Source organism: Morus notabilis, unplaced genomic scaffold, assembly GCF_000414095.1.
Source record: "Morus notabilis unplaced genomic scaffold, ASM41409v2 Scaffold203, whole genome shotgun sequence".
Classification (NCBI taxonomy): domain Eukaryota; kingdom Viridiplantae; phylum Streptophyta; class Magnoliopsida; order Rosales; family Moraceae; genus Morus; species Morus notabilis.
In genome coordinates, this window is record NW_010361196.1 from 960,284 (window position 1) to 981,466 (window position 21,183).

Below are 21,183 nucleotides of genomic sequence, written 5' to 3' on the forward strand. Positions count from 1 at the left end.
AAGAGAGATTTGAGAGAGATTAAGAGAAATTGAGAGAGATTAAGAGAAATTGAGAGAGAATGAGAGTTTTGGGGTGAGGAAAATGGTTGGGGGGAGGGGGGTATTTATAGGAAAATTTTTGGGTTGAAAAAAAAAATTTTTCCCCCAAAAATTCGGGTCCAACGGCGACAAAATTTTCGGGCAGGTCGGGCAAAATTAGGGCAGTTTGGGCAACGGATAAAAATCCGACCGTTTGGTTAAAAAATTCGGGCAAAATTCGGGTTCGGGCAAAAGACCGTTTTTTTTTTTTTTCAAAATTCGAGCATTTCGGGCTAACGGTAAAAAAAAATCGGGCATTTTTCGGGCATGGGGCGAAATTCGGGCAACGGTCACCAAAATTCGGTCAACGGTCACAAAAAATTCGGGTAATTCGGGTAAAAATTCGGGCAGCTTCGGGTATTTGCCGGAAAATTCAAAAAAAATCCGACGAACGGCGGGAGAAGGCTTCTCCACGGCGGCGGACTGTCGAGGGCTTACCATTTTCGGGCTACCCGAGCCCGTGCCCGAAGAAAATTATTTTCGGGCGGCGAGACGGGCCTGCCCGCCGTGCCCGAAAATTTTCGGGCATCGGGCATGCCCGCCGCCCGAAAGTCCAACACTAGCCCTGATTCACGTTTTCTCCAAAAAGTCCCTGATGCCCTAGCCCCCATTTCTTGCTCGACCACCGAGCTCCAGCCATTGACCATCGACGCCATGGCTTCGAAGCCCCCGAACCAACTCCGAGCTCTCTTCGCATCCACCACCCGTCACCGGCTTCTCTCTCCTCGATTCCCGAACCCTAACGAAGCTTTCCGAGACTAAACACAATTACTCATAACTCTCTCTCTCTCTCTCTCTCTCTCTCTCTACAGTTCCAATTGGGAGCAACAATGGCGGGCGGAAAGGCGAGGAAAGAGAAACCGAAGCCGAACGCAGTAGCGCACGCTCCGTACCAAGGAGGCATATCCTTCCACAAGTTGAAGGGACAGCACATTCTCAAGAACCCTCTGCTCGTCGACTCCATCGTCCAGAAAGCCGGCATCAAGACTACCGACACCATCCTCGAGATCGGTCCTAGTACCGGAAACCTTATGAAGAAGCTTCTAGAAGCCAGCAAGGCGGTCATCGCCGTCGAGGTCGACCCTCGTATGGTCCTCGAGTTGCAGCGGCGCTTCCAGGGCACTCCTCTCTCCAATCGGTTGAAGGTATTTCTTTATTTCTAAATTTCCAATCTTTTCTTTTTCCATTGCGTTGCGTTTTTTGTTTCAATATCCGCAGAATTTGTTGTTGTGTTTTGGATTCTGGTTAATGCTATATTGCGATTGAGGTTTCCTTCGTTTTGAATCGTGATTTTGATTTTATTATTAATTGAATTGCATATATTTAGCCTTCTTGGTTAAATGAGACTGGTGGCCCAACCTGGGGACAAGCTCTACTGCCGTCTTACTGTGAAAACCCAACTGCTTGCCCGAGTCTCGCACCTCCTTAAAGTCGGAAAGAATAACTTCCGCCCTCCCCCGAAAGTGGATTCCTCTGTGGTTCGAATTGAGCCAAGGAAACCCCGGATTGAAGTGAAGCAAAAAGAGTGGGATGGATTTCTCCGGATATGCTTCAACCGTAAGAACAAGACTCTTGGTTTAATCTTTAGGCAGAAGATTACTTTACTGGAGAAGAACTACAAGACTGTACAGGCACTGAAGCTCTCAGGACAAGGTTTGATGGAGGATAATGATAATAAGATGGACTTTTCAAGACTCAGGGACAACAATGAAGACCTAAATATGGATGTGGATGATGATGATGATGGAGATGAAGAAATGATAATAAGATGTGGATATGGATGGACTTTTAGCTCTAGCATCTGGTGATGTAGAAGGGGAGCCATCCGAATTCAAAAACAAGGTTTTGGCCGTGTTGAAGAGAAGAGATCGTCCAAGCTCACCCTACAGGAATTATTGTATCTGCTTTCTTTGTTCAACAAGGCTGGCATACACTTCTCCTGATTTTGCATCATGCACCCAATTTAGTTCGCTAAGTTAGCGGTTTTTGTTGTCTCTTTCTTCTCTATTTATTTGTTTCAACAATATTGTAAAAGTTATTATTATAGAATGCATTTGCAATAGTAAGCCATAATGAGTTTCCCAATACCAAATGCTAATTTGTTGTGAATTTCAAAGGGGATAATCGATTTTTTGCTCCCTAATAAGGCTTAGTTTGGTAGGGATTTTGGGAAGCCAAAATCACTTTTTTTTTTTTTTTTTCAGCTAAAGCTAAAAAATGTGTTTGGTAAACACATAAAACCGGATTCTTAGAGAATCTAATAACCCTAAAACCTATCATTCTGAAACTCCTTCGTGCTCTCAGCCTCAGCCCCTCTCTTGAAACTCTCAGCCTCAGCCTCCTCTCGTGCTCTCTCGCCTCAGCCTCAGCCTTCGCTCTCTCAGTCAAAGCTCTCTCCCTCCGTTTATCTTTCTTCTCTCTCTCGGACTCCCTCTCTCCGTTTATCTCCTGCGATTGTCGGCAGCGGAGTCTCCAAAATCTCTGTTCTCTCGGTGTTGGTGGTTTTGCTCGTGTTAGGGCTTCTAGATTTCGTCGCCAGCTGAGACCGGATTTGGTTGGAGCTCACAATCTTTGCATCTGTAAGTACTCGATTGAGCTTTTTTTTTTTATGTCGATTTGGTGTATGGCTTGATGAAATTTGGGTTTTGAATGTCGATTTGGTGTTGGTGGTTTTGAATGTCGATTTGGGTTTTCATATTTTGTACAAAATTTTTGTTCTCTGCTCTGTAAACTGTAAACCCTTTGTTTATCCTCTAAATGTCGAATTGGTCATTGGATTTTTTTTTCTCTGAATGTTGATTTGGGCTAACTTTGATAGAGATTTTGGGAGGCCAAAATCGATTTTTTAAAGTTCATTTGCTAGACAAATCTAGATAAAAATGAGATGGTGGAAGAACAGGGATGTATCCTTGAAGCTCGTTGAAGAAGATAATTAATTATTTGATTGTGGTTTCTTATCTGGGTATGAGTTTGCTCCTGGTTTACCATGAGTATATATGTTAAGACATTAAGAAATAAAAAAGAAAAAAAAAAAACGAAAGAGAGAAGAACATGAGCTGAATACATCAATAATCTTTAATTCTTGAAAACAAAAAAAGAAAGGAAAATATATCCTTGAGAGAAGAAAGCATCAAATATGATATGTAAAAACAAAATGACAGCCTTTTGCAATCACTTTTCCAAGGCTTTTTAGTCTTAAAAATGACAGGGAGGTGAAAATAAAAGAGGTTTTTGTCTGTAGGTGATAATTCTGTTGTAACTCTATACTAGTGGACAATTTTTTCGGTTTTGGGAGGGAGAGAAAAACCAAGACAATTTGGAGAGCTTTGATTCTAGCTATTTTATATGTCATATGGATAGAGAGAAATCATAGAATCTTTAAGGATATGGAGATGTCTTTTGAAGATCTTTTTGATAGGAAGTTGACAAAGCTCAGGTTAATAGGAAGTTGATTATTTGCAGGCTATGTGTTTGAATGTTTGGCTATGTTAATTATTTGCAGCTTCAACTATTAGCAAGAATGGAGGTTGACACTCTTGTGGTTTCCTTTGCTTAGCTTTTTGTTCATTATCATTTGCTTAAAAAAGCCTTAACTTGCTTTACTTATTTTTGATATCTACAAATATGCGATGGGTTTATAATGGTGGTAGTTCTTTCAGTCATCATTTGTTCAAAAAGAGGGTAGTGTACCACAAGGTAAAGCAATATGGGATTCCGAGGTTGTAGACCTTTTTTGTGATTTGTGTATCAAAGAGGTTGAAGGTGGACACCGACCTGGACACATCTTGATAAAGTTGGATGGGAAAATGTAATTCGGAAATTTAATGAAGCAACCAAACGAGTATATAAAAGACAACAATTGAAGAATAAGTGGGATGCTGTGAAGAATGATTGGAAGCTTTGGAAGGAACTTGTTGGGAAGAAAACTGGTTTAGGTTGGAACAATAAAAAGAATACTATTGATGCATCTGAGGAATGGTGGTATAATAAATTGTAGGTATATGAATGAAGTTGTACATTTTTTATAGTGTAGTGTTGGTGTGTGGGAGGTTTAATTTATTGAAGTGTTTTTACAGATTCATCCTAATGCATCGAAGTTTCGCACTCGGGGGAATTGAACTAGAATCTGAGGAAAAGTTAAATAGGATGTTTACTAATACTGTGGCCAGAGGAGTGTTTTCTTGGACACCCGCATCTGGACAGATGCCATGTGAGCCTGATAAAACAACAAATGAAATGATATATCCAGTTGAACAACTTGAGAGTAGTTGATCGTCAGATGCACCTATCAGAAGAGAAATGTCACAGGACCCTAAGAAGAAGCGTCCAATTGAGTCAGATGAGGGACAAAAGAAATTCAAAAAAGGGAAAGGCAAGGATAAAGTTGGCGGTGCTGCCAAATTGTCGCAACAAATTGATCGCCTTGTGACTGTAGTGGAGACTATTAGTACCGGATCATCCATTGCACAAACTAAAGGACCAGATTGTAGCATTGCACAAGTTATTGAAGTCCTTGATTCTCTTCCTGGATTAGAGAGTGAGAGCGAGTTGTATTTTTTTGCTATCTACTTGTGCTCAGACACGATTAAAAGAGAGTCATTTTTAGCTTTGAAACGACCTGAGTTGAAGCTCAATTGGCTTAAATTTGAGCACGGGTTAGGATCATCCTCTTAAATTCCCTTGAGTGTCTCTTAAGTGTTCCTTTACTATGATTAATCTTTTAGTGTGGCTTTCATTAATTATGTTTCGGACCTTTTTTTTTTTCCCCATGAATTCGAATACATTGTACTGAATATTTTCCATTATTTCATTTGAATTATGTTGACATGCAGGTTTCTTCGTTATATGCTGGGATGTCTGACAATATTGCCCAATCTTTTAGTTTAGAACTTGTTTGTGTTATTATACGACTCATTGAACAGTATTACAATAAGTATATTCAGAAAAATCCTTGTATGAACTCTGTTCAAACTGAAAACATGTGGGTAATGGAATTATTAGGCGGACATGAAATTATAAGTTATAGAATGTTTAGAATGGATAAAGATGTATTTATGTCGCTATGTAATGATTTGCAATGTAACTACAGATTACATGGATCAAGAAATATGTCTGCGTTTGAAATAGTCGGAATGTTTTTATTCATTTTAGGTCAGGGTGCGGGAAATCATTTAACACAAGAATGATTTCAACACTCTGGTGAAACAGTTAGTAGATATTTTGAGTACGTTCTAGACATTGTCTGTCGTATGAGTATGGATGTTATAAAGCCTGATGATCCAGAGTTTAGTGGAGTGCCTCATGAGATATTAACGGATTGTAGATATATGCCACATTTTAAGGTATTCTCTTCGTTAATTATATGCTTTCATTCTTATTTAATGTAATCATTTTAAACATAGAACTTTCTTCTTTTTAGAACTGTATTGGCGTAATAGATGACGTACACGTTCCAGCTACAATATTACCAGAAGATCAAGTCCCATATATTGGTAGAAAGCGTGTGCCAACCTAAAATGTGATGGCTGCTTGTGATTTTAATATGAAATTTACATACGCATATGCAGGTTGGGAAGGTAGTGCTCATGATACAAGAATATTCTTATCAGCACTACGTCGTACAAATTTGAACTTCCCAACACCACCAGAAGGTAAAAACCTCTTCTATATTCATGAGAACTCTGTTTTATAATTTATTAAGTTTTTGTGTTCTTATTTCAATAGGTAAATACTATTTAGTTGACATGGGTTATCCACAATTAAAAGGTTTTCTTGGACCTTATAGAGGAGAAAGATACCATTTAGAACAATTTCAAATGGGTTGTCGACCAACTGGCTATAAAGAGGTATTTAACCAAGCACATTCTTCTCTTCGAAGTGTTATCGAATGCATATTTGGTGTCTGGAAGAAAAAATGAAAAATTTTGAAAGACATGCTAAATTATTCATTTGCAAAGTAAGTGAAAATAGTTATTGCGACAATGACGCTCCATAACTACATTAGGAAGCATGATAAGTGTGATCTACATTTTCAAAGGGTCGAGGATAATCCAGATGATTTCGTTTATGAAGAGAATCAATTAGATGACAATAATGTAGAAGAGAATCAAGATTTACTATCACTGGAAATGGATGAAGTACGAGATCAAATTGCGGCAAGCTTAATGAATACGACTTAATTCTTTTCATTTGAGTTAAGTTTGTTGGTATATACGTGTGTATTTGTAGGACTTAAGTTTGTATTTGTAGATATATACATGTTTGTAGGTATATACGTGGTGTGTGTGTTTGAAGGTTATATGTTTGTATTTACGTGTGTGTGTGTATGGATATATATGTTTGTATTCACGTGTGTGTGTGCGTATGGATATATATGTTTGTATATTTATATTGCTTCAAAAGAAGAGAGCACTTGTGTTGTCTTCATATATACTTTCTTATGAGCTTCATGCAGCAAGAGATAAAGTTCTAGCTCACGTTTGACTTGCTAGAGTATCTCATATAAGAGGTTCTGAAGTTTCTTTATTTTGGCTGGAAAAGAACTGTGGTGATGTTAATGTTAGTATTGTTTTGATAGTTCAACATGCATGTATAATATATATATATATATATATATATTGTCATCATTTGCATACAACGTTTAGTTATAGAAACCAATTCAGTGAATGTAGGTTTTTTCGTCATGCATACTTTTTTCTTTTCTGCTAATTAGTTTGTCCAACTTAAAAATAACTTTCTGAAGTCTTTGAGTTTCGTTTTATATTTGATCATATGCATGATTTTGTGCATGTATGTACAAATATTTATTGAAGTATCATCTATTGATATAGGTTTTACAACTTCAGAACATGTGTAATTTGTAATCCAAAATTATAAGGTGGTAAAAAAAAAAATTGCTTCAACTTGATAATATTGCTTTACATCTGAGCAGGCACTCAGCTCCTGAAAAAGACTTTTGATCAAGAATAATGGCTTTGCCTTCTCCTGAAAAAGTTGTTCTTGGCTCAATTGCTTTTGTAATCTTCTGGATTCTGGCTGTTTTCCCAGCAGTTCCATTCCTTCCAATAGGAAGAACGGCTGGGTCTCTCCTCGGCGCCATGCTGACGATCATCTTCAGAGTCATAACCCCAGCGCAGGCATATGCGGGCATTAATCTCTCAGTCACTGGCCTTCTCTTTGGGACCATGGTTGTGAGCATCTATCTAGAAAGGGCCAATGCTTTCAAGTACTTGGGGATATTGTTCTCGTGGAAGAGCCACGGCTAACTGGACTGATGATGTTTCTTAATGAGCTTTAACATCGTTGTTATGGTTAAAATTGCTGCATTGCTTCTGATTTCAGATTGACTTGCTCGAATTCTTGGGGGAATCAAAGTATTGAAAGAGGGGTGAGAATAACTAGAGATAGTTTGTCGAGCGGAGTTGAATGCGTCGATTCAGACAGTTTTGCTTTATTTATTTTTTCTCGATTTGCCTATAGAAAAGGTGAGTTTTTCTATTGTAATTACACAAGAATTTTACACATTCAAAATTTGTTGGAGTCGATCCTCATTTGCTACAGTTGTATTTTTGGATAATTTTAGATTTTCTCTTGCAAAGTGAAGGAGTTGGTCTCTTATTTCGTTTCGTCTTTGCTTGTCTCTCATCCCCCTCGCTTTTATTTGGACCATTTTACTTTGATTTGGACAAATTTTGTGTAAGATAAGCATATGAAATCTTGAATTTTGGTTTGGACGGACAAAAAGAAAAGTTTGGTAGTAAAGTCAAATGGAAACTCACACATTCCATGCAATCTGGTGAAATAGTTTGAACATAAAATGTATATTTTTATTGTATATGTTGATTACTCACTAATGCTCTTTTTAATTGTAACTATATTGTGAATAAAAAAATAAAAAAAGAATTAATTATCATAAATTTATTGTTAAAAAACTCAAAATCATAGCATTATGTTTTTTAAAAATTAAACAAGTATTTTTAAATACCAAAAATAATTATATATATTTAAGTTTCATACCATGTTTATTTTGGTCATTTTACATACCCACAGCAATTCAACCTCAAAATTTACCAAACGCTATTACACTGATTTTAGAACCAGCATAGCTACTATAATTACATTTTACCAAACACTCAACTAGTTCTTGTAACATCTGCTTCTTTCTTCAACACAGCTAAAAGTAATTTTTCTAGAATCCACAGCGCTACCAAACTAAGCCTAAGTCTGCTAATTGGTATTTCATAGTCTCTGAAAAAACAAAAAACAGAAGAAAACAATCCACCACCCCAAGTGAAAATGTGACTTCTTGAGCCTCCATAATGCTGCAGCATAATCAACCCACCACCCCACAATCAGACTTTTACTTAATAATATTGGCGACTGAATTAACCCAATTAGGTTAACCTCTTATTTTATATTACATGAGGTTTTGTACGTCCTGAAGAAATAAACATCAAACCATCAAGAAAACAAGCCAAACGTGAGTTTTGAAAATTTGAACTTACATAATTGAGTATAAAGTGGCTGTGTTTTTCGACTATGATTCTATCCAAACTTTTTCTTTATTATTTTATTGAGTAAGCTTTCACGATTCTATCTAAACTTTACCTATCAAAAGGCACGCCTTCATTAATAGCTCAACTATATAAATGGTGATCAACATTGTTGACGGTCAAATTTCGTCAACAGAAATGCGCCGGGTTACCCGCTGGTATCCCGTTGGATTACCGGTTGGAATTGACTATATATCTAGACTTAGGCTATGAAGTGTTTTGTAAGAACATAAGATATGCGAAAGGAGTGCGAAAAGTAGGACACACGGAATTTTAGAGTGGTTCACCCTGTTAAATAAGAGCTACATCCACTGTATTTTTTGCATATATCTCTGGGTCTTTTATTACATGTGTATGAAGAAAGAAGGAGGTGAAAAATCATCCCCTGAGATTGGGGTTTTGTCCATCTTTTATAGCCCAAGTTTACTTCATGGGCGGTTTTCCTCCATAGGCCTTCCTGTAGGCCTCCAATCGAGTGCTTGCCATCCTATGGGCCAAGACCCATAGCCAACTAATCACCTTTTGGACTGTTCATTCATCTCATAAGTCTTCTATTACGACTCTGCACACCCTGTAACCTGTAACCTGTAGCCCTCCTCCATCCACTTGTGGACGGTTTAGGGTTTTGCAATTAATGCCTGCATTGCAGACACTCCGGGGGTCCCACGTTTATATAGTTGGCGCTGTACCGTTGCGGCAGAGTCTAGGCGCAGACCACAACTTGGCCGACTTTAGCCAGATCATCTTCCCGGACGAGCCTTATAGACGTCGAGGGTTAATGGGGTCGGCGGCCTAAACAGTCGACGCCCATGTCCACGTAGCCACTATGGGGCCACGTGGCGTGCCCTCGTTGGCCGACGTGTCTAAGCGTATTTTCGGGTACAACATCTGCCTTCCAGGTCAACGCTTTCCTATGGATTGCCTCGAGCTAGGCTGGGACCTTGCCCCGGCGTTTCATTTCGTCTGCCTCGGGTGCAGAAGCCTAACTCTGAACCTATGTCATGAGGGCACTGTCGCCTCGAGAAATGCAAACGTCCCGTCGGTCCAACTACCGCGCTGACGTAGCCAACCTTTTGAATTGGATGAATTCGGGCTGTTGGATTAGGATCCTTTCAGTTTCCCGCCCTCACCCTAATCGTAGGATGCAGGCCTTATGCCCCCGCCGTTGGATGTGCTTGCGTATGATCGAGCGGTCGGGGTTTGAAAGCTGGTACATTTATAGGCGCTCGATAGGCCAAAATTTCCCTAAACTTCCTCTGCTTTGTCGAGACTCTGTGCAAATCTTCCCAGGACTTGTCACGTTCTTCAGTGAAGTTTGTCCCCGAGCTTGCGCCTTCATCTCGTTTTCAAACTTCCGGTAAGTATTTCCTGCCCGTTCCTCCTGTTCTTACCGCGTTTAGTCTTTCTTGGTTCCTAGTAGATTCTTCGAATAGGAGGGAATGGCTTAAAACCTGGTATAATAGGAGTATTAGAAATTATTCTGACCTTTATTCGCGGTTTTCAAGTAGCCATTAGGGTTTTGAGTAGTCTCTGGTCTGTTCAATTATTTTGGGTTCATCTCGAATAGTCGCCATTGTGTTTGAACGGTCGGCGTCTTTGTTGAATAGTCGCCGCCTTGGTTGAATGGTTGTCGTTCCAGTTCCTAGCCATAACTAACCAGGGCTCCTTTGTCTGACCCCAAACTGATTTCCCTTCCCCTCGACTGATAGGACTAACCTTATGTTTTTTTCTTCACAGTAATGGCACATAAAAGAAGAATACGTCGAGGGGGTCGGGGGGCCATTCCTGTCGTAAGGCCAGATCCATCCCCAGCTGCGGAGTCTCCCTCCATTCATACCGCCAGCGACCTTCTTTTAAGGGACGTTGAAGACTACGTCTCGGACCTGAGGGATGACGAAGATAGCGTTGACCGGATGGTCGACGAGGATGGCGAGGGAGGTGCCGCCGAGGCTTCTTCTTTTGGGGGTTCTCTAATCGGGGGCTCCGCCGTTGGGATCAGTGGCAGGGACACAAACGTCCTGGTCGCATCAGTTGGGCTAGACAAAAATCGGCCGTGGTTTACAGCTGACTTCGTGGAACCAAAGACCCATGATAGGGACATCCTCCACGCATACCAAAAGGGGCGCGTGGATGGTCACTGGTTCGAGTTCCTCCTGCCAGACCCTAATCATAGAGCAAATCAGCCTCCCCCAGGGTATCTATCGATATATACCCGGGCTTTTACTGCGGGGATGACCCTCCCTATTCACCCGTTCGTAAAAGACTTTTGCGAACTCCATGGCATATCCCCCACACAACTGGCGCCAAATTCCTGGTACATTTTTGCCAGTATGTGGGTACTCTGGAGCCAAAAGTTCGATGTAGAACTGCCTTTAGACGAATTTATTTTTGTATATAAGCTTTGCCAAGTCCCCAAGTGTGAGGGATGGTACTTCCTGGGTAGCTATGGGCGGTCGGAGCCCAGATTAGGAAGGCTAATAAAGGGGCTGCCATCGTCGTCTCACGGGTGGAAGCCCATGTTCTTCCTGGTCAAGGGCATGTTTCATGTCCATCCCGGGGACATGCCCTTTAAAAGAAAAGGGGTGAAAAGGTCCTTCAGGATGCTTGGTACGTATCCTTGACTGCCTTTCCTCTCGTCGTTATGTTACACTACTGACCCTAGTTTCTTGTGCAGTCTCCCAAGATCGTCCGCGGCTCACGGTAACAGGCTAGCCCGGGTTGAGGAGGCTTTTAGCTATTCGGAGGACGAGTGTCATATCAAAACCCTTCTGACGCGGGAGAACTTAGAACAAACTGGTCTCCTGCTATCTCTCCCCAACCCTGATGATACTGACGCCGTCAAGGAGTTTTTTCATTTTACTGCCGGTGGTACGTTTTTTTTTTTTTTTTTTTTTAACTTAGCCTTTGCCTGTTGCAGAGATGAAGACCCTTGGCTTGTGCGTCCCAGGAGATAAGAGGCGCTCAAAGAAAAAGAAGACTCATGACCCGTCGAGCGGAGCTGGTAATGTCGTTCCGCCGAGGCAACGGGCCGAGGAACCCTCTTCCCAGGAGACGCCGAGGCGAAAGAAGCCTCGACATGAGGAGACCCCTACCGCGGGAGCTGAATCCCCACCGGTAATTGACATTACCGATGCTCCTGAGGGTTCCGAGGCCCTTCTAGAGGAAGAGACCGTGCTACTTCCTGGGGCGAGGTTCTTCGACCCAAACTTTGAAGTACCCGACGTTTCTTGGGGCCATATAGATGCAGTGATGAAACTGCCCCCACATTTCTCTCTCATCTTCCAGGCCATGTACGAGTTCTTTTTTGAGCCGGACTGGGACAGCGCTCGCCGTGTCCCCTTGCTCGACCGTATCCATCGGCAGATCTCCCTCCAGATCCATGTAAGTCCCTTTCTGCTAAGTGGGTTGCATTTGCGTAGGCATCTTTTCCTAACTTCCTTGTCTCTGGCAGTCCCTCGTCCTCTCCATCCTTAACTATCTCGAGATGGTTAAGGTGGATAAGAGGAGCCATGCGATGGATCGTACTAAAGAGCGCCTGAAGGCTCTTCTTAAGAAGGCAAGGGATGACAAGAAGGAGGCTTTTGAGGAGCTTAGTCATGTTGCCGAAGAGCTGCAGATGACGACAACTGATTTAAAGGCCGCCCAGGAGGAGATTGCCCGTGTTCGCAAAGAGGCTGCCGATACGAAAGAGGCCCTGCGCAAGGAGGCTTTCAACCTTGGCAAGCAGGAAGGGAAGAAGGAGGGAGTCGAAGAGTTCATAGCCTCTGCAGATTTTGCTCAGAGGAATTCTGAGTCTGCTGCCAAAGCCATCGAGGATTTCAAATCCTCTGATGAGTTTTTTGTTATGCGTGCCAAGGATATGGAATCTGTGGGGCAACAAATTGGTGCCAGAATTAATAAGCATATCCCCAGCCTCGACTTGGACTTCCTCTATGAGCCTCCTTTCGACGACGAAGGCTCTTCTTCTGAAGATACAGCCGGTGAGGGCAGTAGTGGGGTAACGGCAGGCGACCGCGCTGCTGGCGGAGGCGGCGATACTTAGTTTAGTTTCCACAATTGTATCAATAATCTCTTTATATGTATTTCGAGACAATTTTTAATTGCTCTTTGGCTTTCTGTTGTGTTGTTTTGTTGTTGTTTGTCGAGCATTCATCTTTCCTCTTTGGAGGAGTCGACGCTTATCTTACCCCTTGGGGTTTTTGTCTTGGCAAATTTCGTATAATTTGCTAACTATTCGTCTCTCCTCCTTGGAGGAGTCGATGTTTATCTTACCCCTTGGGGTCTGTCTTGGCAAATTTCGTAAAATTTGCCAAGTATTCATCTCTCCTCTTGCCAAGTATTCATCTCTCCTCCTTGGAGGAGTCGACGTTAACCTTTACCCCTTGGGGTCATCGTCTTAGCAAATTCCTTGAAATTTGCTAAGTGTTTGTCTCTCTTCCTTGGAGGAGTCGACGTTCACTTTTGCCCCTTAGGGTCGTCGTCTTGGCAAATTCCTTGAAATTTGCTAAGTGTTCGTATCTCCTCCTTGGAGGAGTTGACGTTAACCTTTACCCCTTGGGGGTCGTCGTCTTAGCAAATTCCTTGAAATTTGCTAAGTGTTCGTCTCTCTTCCTTGGAGGAGTCGATGTTAACCTTTACCCCTTGGGGTGTCTTCTTTTGGGGTGGTTCGTGGACCCCTTACTGCCCCCATGTCTAGCTAGTATACTTTATTTTTTAGGTAGACATGTTATTAAGGGGTAAATTCCTTCTTTGTAAATGTGTTCCGCATTCCAAGGGTGTTGAACCTTCTAGTATGTAGGTTCCTGGGCGTATCAGCTCCCTGATGCGGTAATGTCCTTCCCATGTTGGGTCCATAGGACCTGTATTTTTTGGCTTTGTGCTTTGCGTCACCCTTTTTAATACTAGATCCCTTGGGATGAACCTCCTTTACTTGACCTTCTTGTTGTAGTATCGCGCCGTTCTCTGTTGATAAGCGGCGAGGCGTAATTGAGAATTGAGCCTTTTTTCTTCTAGAAGGTCGAGTTCCCCATTTAATGCTTCCGCGTTTGCGTCGTCATCATACGCGACTATTCTTAGTGTCAGCGTCGTAATTTCTATGGGGAGAATCGCCTCGGCGCCATACGTCATTGAGAAGGGTGTTTCACCGGTGGTAGTTTGACTCATCGTCCTGTATGCCCATAGGACCTTCGGGAGTTCTTCAACCCATCATCCCTTCAAGTCATATAGCCTTTTCTTCAAAGTGTATTTTAGGATCTTGTTAACGGCCTTAACTTGGCCGTTAGACTGAGGATGTATTGGAGCTGAGAAGTCCTTTCGTATGCCCAAGCTATCACAAAATTTACGCGTCGAGGCGTTGTCAAACTGTCTTCCATTGTCCGATATGATCGAATGTGGGACTCTGAATCTACACACAATGCTGTTCCATATGAAGTTAGTGCAGGCTACCTCTGTCATCGTAGTTAGGGCTTTTGCTTCGGCCCATTTAGTGTAGTAGTCTACCACAATGATGGCAAATTTGAAACCCCCGGGCGCGAGGTGTAAGGGTCCAATTAGGTCGATCCCCCATTTGGCAAAGGGCCATGGGCTAAGAATGGAGGTTAGGCTTTCCGAGGGCGCTCTAGCAATTGTAGCAAATTTCTGGCACTTATCACAACGCCGAGCGTATTGAAATGCGTCTTTTTTGAGGGTGGGCCAATAATACCCCTGCCTTAAAACCTTAAGAGCAAGAGATTGCCCCCCAACGAGATTTCCACATACCCCTTCATGGATTTCCCGAAGGACTCCTCGCGCCTCATCGCCATTTAGGCATCTTTGCAAGGGTGTTGAAAAGCCCCTCCGGTATAACATTCCATCATACAATAGGTATCGGGCTACTCTGTATTTGATCCGCCGCGCTTCCTCTTTATCATCGGGTAGCTTTGCATCTACTAAGTATTGGATGAGTGGAGTCATCCAATTTTCGACCGTCTGAACGGTTTAGGCTTCGTCCCTCTCGTCTATGGTCGGCCGCTAAAGTTCCTCGATGGGGATGACTCCTAATATGTCGGAGTCTTTTGATGATGCGAGTTTAGCCAGGGCGTCGGCGTTTGTATTTTCAGCTCTGGGTACCTGTTGTATCTCATAACTCTTGAACTTTACAAGTTCATTTTTTACCTTTCTCAAGTATGCACCCATTCTCTCACCGCGGGCTTGGTATTCTTCTCTTACTTGCCCGACGACTAGTTGAGAGTCACTAAAGATGCAGATTCTTTGAACTTTCAAATGACAGGCCAGTCGCAATCCTGCGATAAGCGCTTCATATTCAGCCTCATTATTTGACGCCCTGAACTGGAATCGTACCACCGAGGTAATCTTGTGGCCCTCTGGGCTGATAAGCATGACACCGGCTCCTGATCTTGTTTCGCTCAACGCCCCATCCACATAGAGTTTCCACTCGACAGCCTTGGCCTCTTCGTCTGGGGATGGAGCTGGTCTGTGCAAGAATTCTGCCAGGAAGTCTGCTAACACTTGTCCCTTGATCGCTGCCTGCGGTACATACTCGAGGTTGAATTGGCTCAGTTCTATTGACCATTTGAGGAGTCGACCGGACGTCTCAGGCTTTTGTAGTGCTTGCCTTAATGGATGGTTCGTTAAGACGCTATTGTGTAGGCCTGGAAGTAATGTCGAAGTTTCCTTGAGGCCACCATCAGGGCGAGGGCAAGCTGTTTCATCTCGGTGTATCTAGACTCGGCATCCAAGAGTTTCTTACTCACGTAATATACGGGTAACTGGATTCTTTCTTCATTTCTGATGAGCACTGAACTCACAGCATGTTTAGATACAGAGAGATAAAGACTTAGTTTCTCACCTAAAATTGGCTTTGACAAAATTAGGGGCCTGCCTAAATGCTCTTTTAGCTTTTGGAAGGCTTATTCACATTGCTGCGTTCACTCAAACCGCTTACTACCCCGTAAAGCGTTAAAGAAAGGTACACATTTGCCCGTTGCCTTTGAAATGAACCTATTGAGGGTGGCGACGCATCCCGTTAGTCGTTGCACCTCCTTTGGTTTTGTGGGAGACCTCATATCTTGCAAGGCTTTAATCTTTTCTGGGTTGGTCTCTATCCCTCGGCCACTAATCATGAAGCCGAGGAACTTCCCAGATCCGACTCAGAAGGCACACTTCAGGGGGTTGAGCTTCATGTGATATCTTCTTAGTACGTCGAACATTGCTCCCAAATGGACGACGTGTTGAGCAGCTTTGGCACTTTTTACCAGCATGTCGTCGACATACACCTGCATTGATTTTTCGATTTGGTTAGCAAACATTTTGTTTACTAGCGTCTGGTATGTTGCACCTGCATTTTTTAAGCCAAAGGGCATTACCTTGTAACAATAGAGGCCCCTGTCAGTTATGAATGACGTATGCTCTTCATTGGATGGATGCATGGGGATCTGGTTGTATCTTGAGTAAGCATCCATGAAGCTTAGCGTTTCATGACCAGCTGTGGCGTCGACCATTTGGTCGATTCGGGGAAGAGGAAACCCGTCTTTAGGACATGCTTTGTTGAGGTCGCTGAAATCAACGCACGTCCACCACTTCCCATTTGGTTTGACAACTAGAATGGGGTTTGAGACCCATCGTGGGTAATAGGCCTCCCTAATGAAGCCGTTGTTGATCAATTTGTCGACCTCTTCTTTTAATGCCTCGTACCTTTCTGGGTTCATTGGTCGACGCTTTTGTCATTTGGGGGGATACGAGGGGTCGACATTTAGGGTATGGCATATGACTTTAGAGTTGATCCCTTCCATGTCAGCGTGAGTCCAAGCAAAGACATCCAGGTTCTTTATGAGGAAACTTTCGAGTTCAACCCTAAGTAATGGGGTCAAATCTGAGCCTATCTTCAGCACCTTTGTTGGTTCATCCTCGTCGACCTGGATCTCTACTAACAGCTCAACGGGTTGAGACCACGCGGCCTCCTCTTGGACCCTGGGATCTATATCTTTAACGGTGCCCTGATTGACCATTCTTGTCTCCTACCTTCCTGGCTGATCGTATCCGTTTAAGGCATCGGAGTACGCAACCCTAGACTCGTATTGGTTGCTCTTCATTTCACCTACTCCATTTGGGGTGGGGAATTTGACCTTCTTGTGGTAAATGGAGGTTATTGCCCTCAGCGTCTGAAGGGTCGGCCTTCCAATCACAACATTATATTGTGAACCTCCTTTTATTACCATAAAATTAGCCATTGTTGTGGCTTGCCGAGGCTTCTCCCCCGTGGTTATGGGCAGCCGGATTGTCCCTTGGGGGATGATGGAGTCCCCTGTGAACCCATACAATGGCCGGGAGGTTCTTTCTAATTGCTCCTTCGGGATCTCCATCTTTTCCAGGCAATCAGAATATAAAAGGTCCACTGAGCTCCCGTTGTCCACCAGGATCTGGCACAATGTGTGATTTCCAATCAGGGTTTCTACCACCAAGGCGTCATTGTAGGGGAAGTGGACCCCGTTTGCGTCGTCCTCATTAAATGCCAAGTCAGTGCTGCTAAACCTGGTTGATTTGGCAGCCGAAACATTCCAGAACCTTTCCTGGTACACCCTTTTAGCTTCGTGGACGTTATCCTTCTGAGATCTTCTTGAGTCTCCTCCAAGGTACTGGCTGCTAAGGATAGTCCTTATGACGCCAACAACTTCTCGTTCATCTGGGTTCCGGGGTTCATCCCGGTGTCGCCCGTCATTTTGGCCGCCGAAGCCATTGTTTCTTGGTCTCCGCTCGGCCTTGAATTCCTGCAGCCTTCCCTCGCGGATTACTCTTTCGATCTCATCTTTGAGACCGGTGCAATCGTTGGTGTGGTGGCCAACATCGCCGTGGAACCTGCAGTATTTATTCTTGTTCCTTCGGCTGGGGTCCGATCTCATTGGTTCTGGTTGGCGCAGCAAGTTCCTGCGACCGACCTGATTAAACACCTCTTCAACCCCCATAGTTAATTCATGATATGAGTCGTACCTTTAGAACGGTCGAGGCTTGCGGTTTTCCTCTTGCCTCAGCTTCTTGGCCTCTGGAGCGTTCGATGTCGAAGCAGGCTGCTTGTCTCCACTTCCTCTGCCTCGTCGCTTCTTTCCGTCCTGTTTTCCTACGGTTGACCCTTGCTTTGTCCCTTTATTTTTATTTGACCTGTGCTCGGGGTCGTTCGTGTTTGCTTCCTCGGCGTTGTTGTACCCTTGTGCTCATGCAAGGAATTCTTTGTAACTTGACGGGGGCTTCCGGTTCAGCTCCCTCTTGAAGGGGGTGATTTTCTTCATGCTAGATAGTGCCCCTATCAAGGCCTCCCGGTCGGTTATGTCCGTCGTAGCGGCGACAACTTCTCCATACCTTGCAAGCCATTCTTTGAATGACTCATTCACCTTCTGGTATATTGTTGTTAAATTCTGCTTTAGAGGGACATATTTTATTACTCCTATAAACTGGAGGGAAAATGCTTCCTTTAACTCATCCCAACTTGAGATAGAGTTTGGCTTTAGCGTTCGAAACCATCTCTGGGCAGAATCTGTTAGATGGTTTCGGAAGGCTCGGCACATGATCTCCTCAGCATATCCATGTAGGAGCATGTGCCCTGTGTACATCTCCAGGTGGTCATTGGGATCCCCTCGACCATCATACGGTGGGATCGACGGTGACCTGCATTTATCGGGGCGAGGCGGCGCCATAATTTTCGCAGTAAACGGGTGGTCATGCATCCGACTAGGAGTGACGTCGGCGTTTACCACCTCAGCCACTTGCCCTATATTCTTTCTTAGGCCGGCGACATCGCCCGCGAGCTTTTGCTCCATGTTGGCCATACGCTCCATAATGGCTCGTGCCTCCTCCGTTGAGATTGCTGAGCCAGCTCCTCTCGAAGCTTCTGCCCTTTGTGCATTGGGTCCGCCTCTTGCCTCTCCGCCCGCTTGTACCGACCCCAAATCTCCAGGAAGATTCCCGCCCAGGTTCTGAGGTGGCGCCCCCAGGATTTCTAGGCCTCTGGCTACTCAGTTTTCCTGAGCCCGGTGTACGGCGGCCCTTGGACGACTGCCGGAGGATTGGAAAGGTCGGGGCCTCAGACCACCGCCGAGATTTTCATTGTCCCCGACTCCTTCTGGGACGTCATGGCGGCCACCAGGATTCTGGTTTCCGATCGCGGTAGTGCCTAGTGGTCTCGGGGCGTCTTCTAAAGGTGGTATCCAATTCCCTCCATCCAAGCGCTCTACGAAAGTCACCAGGCCCCGCAACAGGTCGGTCAGAGTAGTTAGCTGGGCCTGCATTTGCAAGGGGTTTGGTCGCGGTACGTCAAGGGGTGCAACTTCATTCCTAACTGGAGGCTGGTTTTCTTAAACCCCGTCGTTCGTCGGATGTGTGGCGGTTTCATCCATCTGGCTACCTTGATTGATGGCAAAATCTCTTTTTCTTGGAGGCATCGTCGCTGACTATGTTGTCGGGGGTCAAATGTATGAACCAGAGATTCTGGGTTCATCGCCAGTGGAGTCGCCAATTGAACTTACATAATGAGTATAAAGTGGCTGTGTTTTTCAACTGTGATTCTATCCAAACTTTTTCTTTCTTATTTTATTGAGTAAGCTTTCACGATTCTATCTAAACTTTACCTATCAAAAGGCACGCCTTCATTAATAGCTCAACTATATAAATGGTGATCAACATTGTTGACGGTTAAATTTCATCAACCGAAATGCGCCGGGTTACCCACTGGTATCTCGTTGGGTTACCGGCTGGAATTGACTATATATCTAGACTTAGGCTATGAAGTGTTTTGTAAAAACATAAGATATACGAAAGTAGTGCGAAAATTAGAAGGACGCACGGAATTTTAGAGTGGTTCACCCTGTTAAATAAGAGCTACATCCACTGTATTTTTTGCATATATCTCTGGGTCTTTTATTATATGTGTATGAAGAAAGAAGGAGGAGAAAAATCATCCCCTGAGCTTGGGGCTTTGCCCCTCTTTTATAGCCCAAGTTTACTTCATGGGCGGTTTTCCTCCGTAGGCCTTCCTGTAGGCCTCCAATCGAGTGCCTGCCATCATATGGGCCTAGACCCATAGCCAACTAATCACTTTTTGGACTGTTCATTCATCCCATTAGTCTTCTATTACGGCTCTGTACACCCTGCAACCTGTAACCTGTAGCCCTCCTCCGTCCACTTGTGGACGGTTTAGGGTTTTGCAATTAATGCATGCATTGCAGACACTCCGGGGGTCCCACGTTTATACGGTGGGCACTGTACCGTTGTGGCAGAGTCTAGGCGCAGACCAAAACCTGGTCGAGTTTAGCCAGATCATCTTCCCGGACGAGCCTTATAGACGTCGAGGGTTAATGGGGTCGGCGGCCTAAACGGTTGATGCCCATGTCCACGTAGCCATTATGGGGCCACGTGGCGTGCCCTCGTTGGCTGACGTGTCCAAGCGTATTTTCTGGTACAACAATCATCTTATATAGAAAAAGATATAGATCTCCAAACGAGAAAAATAACTAATTAGGATTATGCTTCACTTTGTTAAATTGTATGAACTAGGAACTTACTTTACTTGGCATATGACTATATTTTGAGATTATATATGTAGTTGAATAATATATTGTCATTTTTATTATTGACAGGGGCCAAAGTTATACTTTTCAGGGAACATATCATGGTAGATGCCAAAAATTATCATATTTGAGCTTGTGATAATTTATTATGACCTAAAAATATCAAATATTATTTTTTTTACAATTGAAATATAGTTTTTAAATTATTATCCTTTAAATAAAAAGTTTTTTTTCAATAAGTAAATTATTTTTTTACTATTTTAATTAATTAAAATATTAAATTATTTAGGATTATTAATCAAGGGTATTTTTGTCAAAATACAGTTTATTTTCATTCCATTTCGTTGTCAACCAAACAACATAATCCTCATTCAGGTATTGATTCCATAACTCCAATCAAACAAAAGAATTAGTTTATGATTCCAGTACATTCCAATTCCACTCCATTACCATTCCCATTACCATTCCTATTACCATTCTTGTTGGGATCTATATGTGCCGTAAGGATAGAAAATCGATTCTAGGGATTTTCTGTAGATTGACATTTTGATATTAATAAAAGAGGTTATTCATGTTTAATAAGTGCTGTCCTATTTACTTTCATTTGTTGAATGTATGATTAATTGAGCAAACATAAATACTCCTAGGCTGTTGGTAATATATCGGATTACCGTTGTATACAAGGTATACATACAAGACATGATAATTCGATAACAGTCTAAATAAAAGGTCCGCAATCGATGGAATAAGATTTGGGGATCTTATTCATGTTAAGATTGTAAAGGTTGTCTACTTCCTTAGAGGGATGGTTTGTCTTGACCATTGGATCGGTTCCGAGTAGAAACCTTGATGTATACTAGTATTGAGGTATGACATTGGACTGGACCTAAAGTGTTAATTGATTCGGTTTAATAATTCCGTTTATAAGAATCAATGACGCTTTGATTATCATCCTTCATTAATCTTAATCCTGAAATGGATACTTGAGTTCGCATCCA

The 21,183-nt window shown here is 43.1% G+C and overlaps 2 protein-coding genes across 4 annotated transcripts; one reads left to right on the forward strand and one right to left on the reverse strand.

The window, feature by feature from the left end:
- The first annotated feature begins 703 nt into the window (after positions 1 to 703).
- LOC21407658 (ribosomal RNA small subunit methyltransferase) lies at positions 704 to 7,606 on the forward strand. 3 transcript variants are annotated; one of them, XM_024165998.1, is made up of 3 exons: positions 704 to 1,223; positions 5,646 to 5,729; positions 7,010 to 7,606. In XM_024165998.1, exons 1-2 carry the CDS (start codon positions 909 to 911, stop codon positions 5,706 to 5,708), a joined length of 378 nt encoding a protein of 125 aa, XP_024021766.1. In that variant the 5' UTR covers positions 704 to 908; the 3' UTR covers positions 5,709 to 5,729; positions 7,010 to 7,606. The 3 variants fall into 3 exon arrangements, with proteins under 3 accessions (XP_024021766.1, XP_024021767.1, XP_010097015.2); XM_024165999.1 differs by lacking the exons at positions 5,646 to 5,729; positions 7,010 to 7,606 and adding an exon at positions 2,283 to 2,431; XM_010098713.2 differs by lacking the exons at positions 5,646 to 5,729; positions 7,010 to 7,606 and adding an exon at positions 1,406 to 2,249.
- A 9,039-nt stretch (positions 7,607 to 16,645) lies between these two features.
- On the reverse strand, positions 16,646 to 17,590 carry LOC112091721. The gene has a single exon (XM_024165985.1). The coding sequence runs from the start codon at positions 17,588 to 17,590 to the stop codon at positions 16,646 to 16,648; it is 945 nt and encodes a 314-aa protein (XP_024021753.1).
- Between the last annotated feature and the right edge of the window lie 3,593 nt (positions 17,591 to 21,183).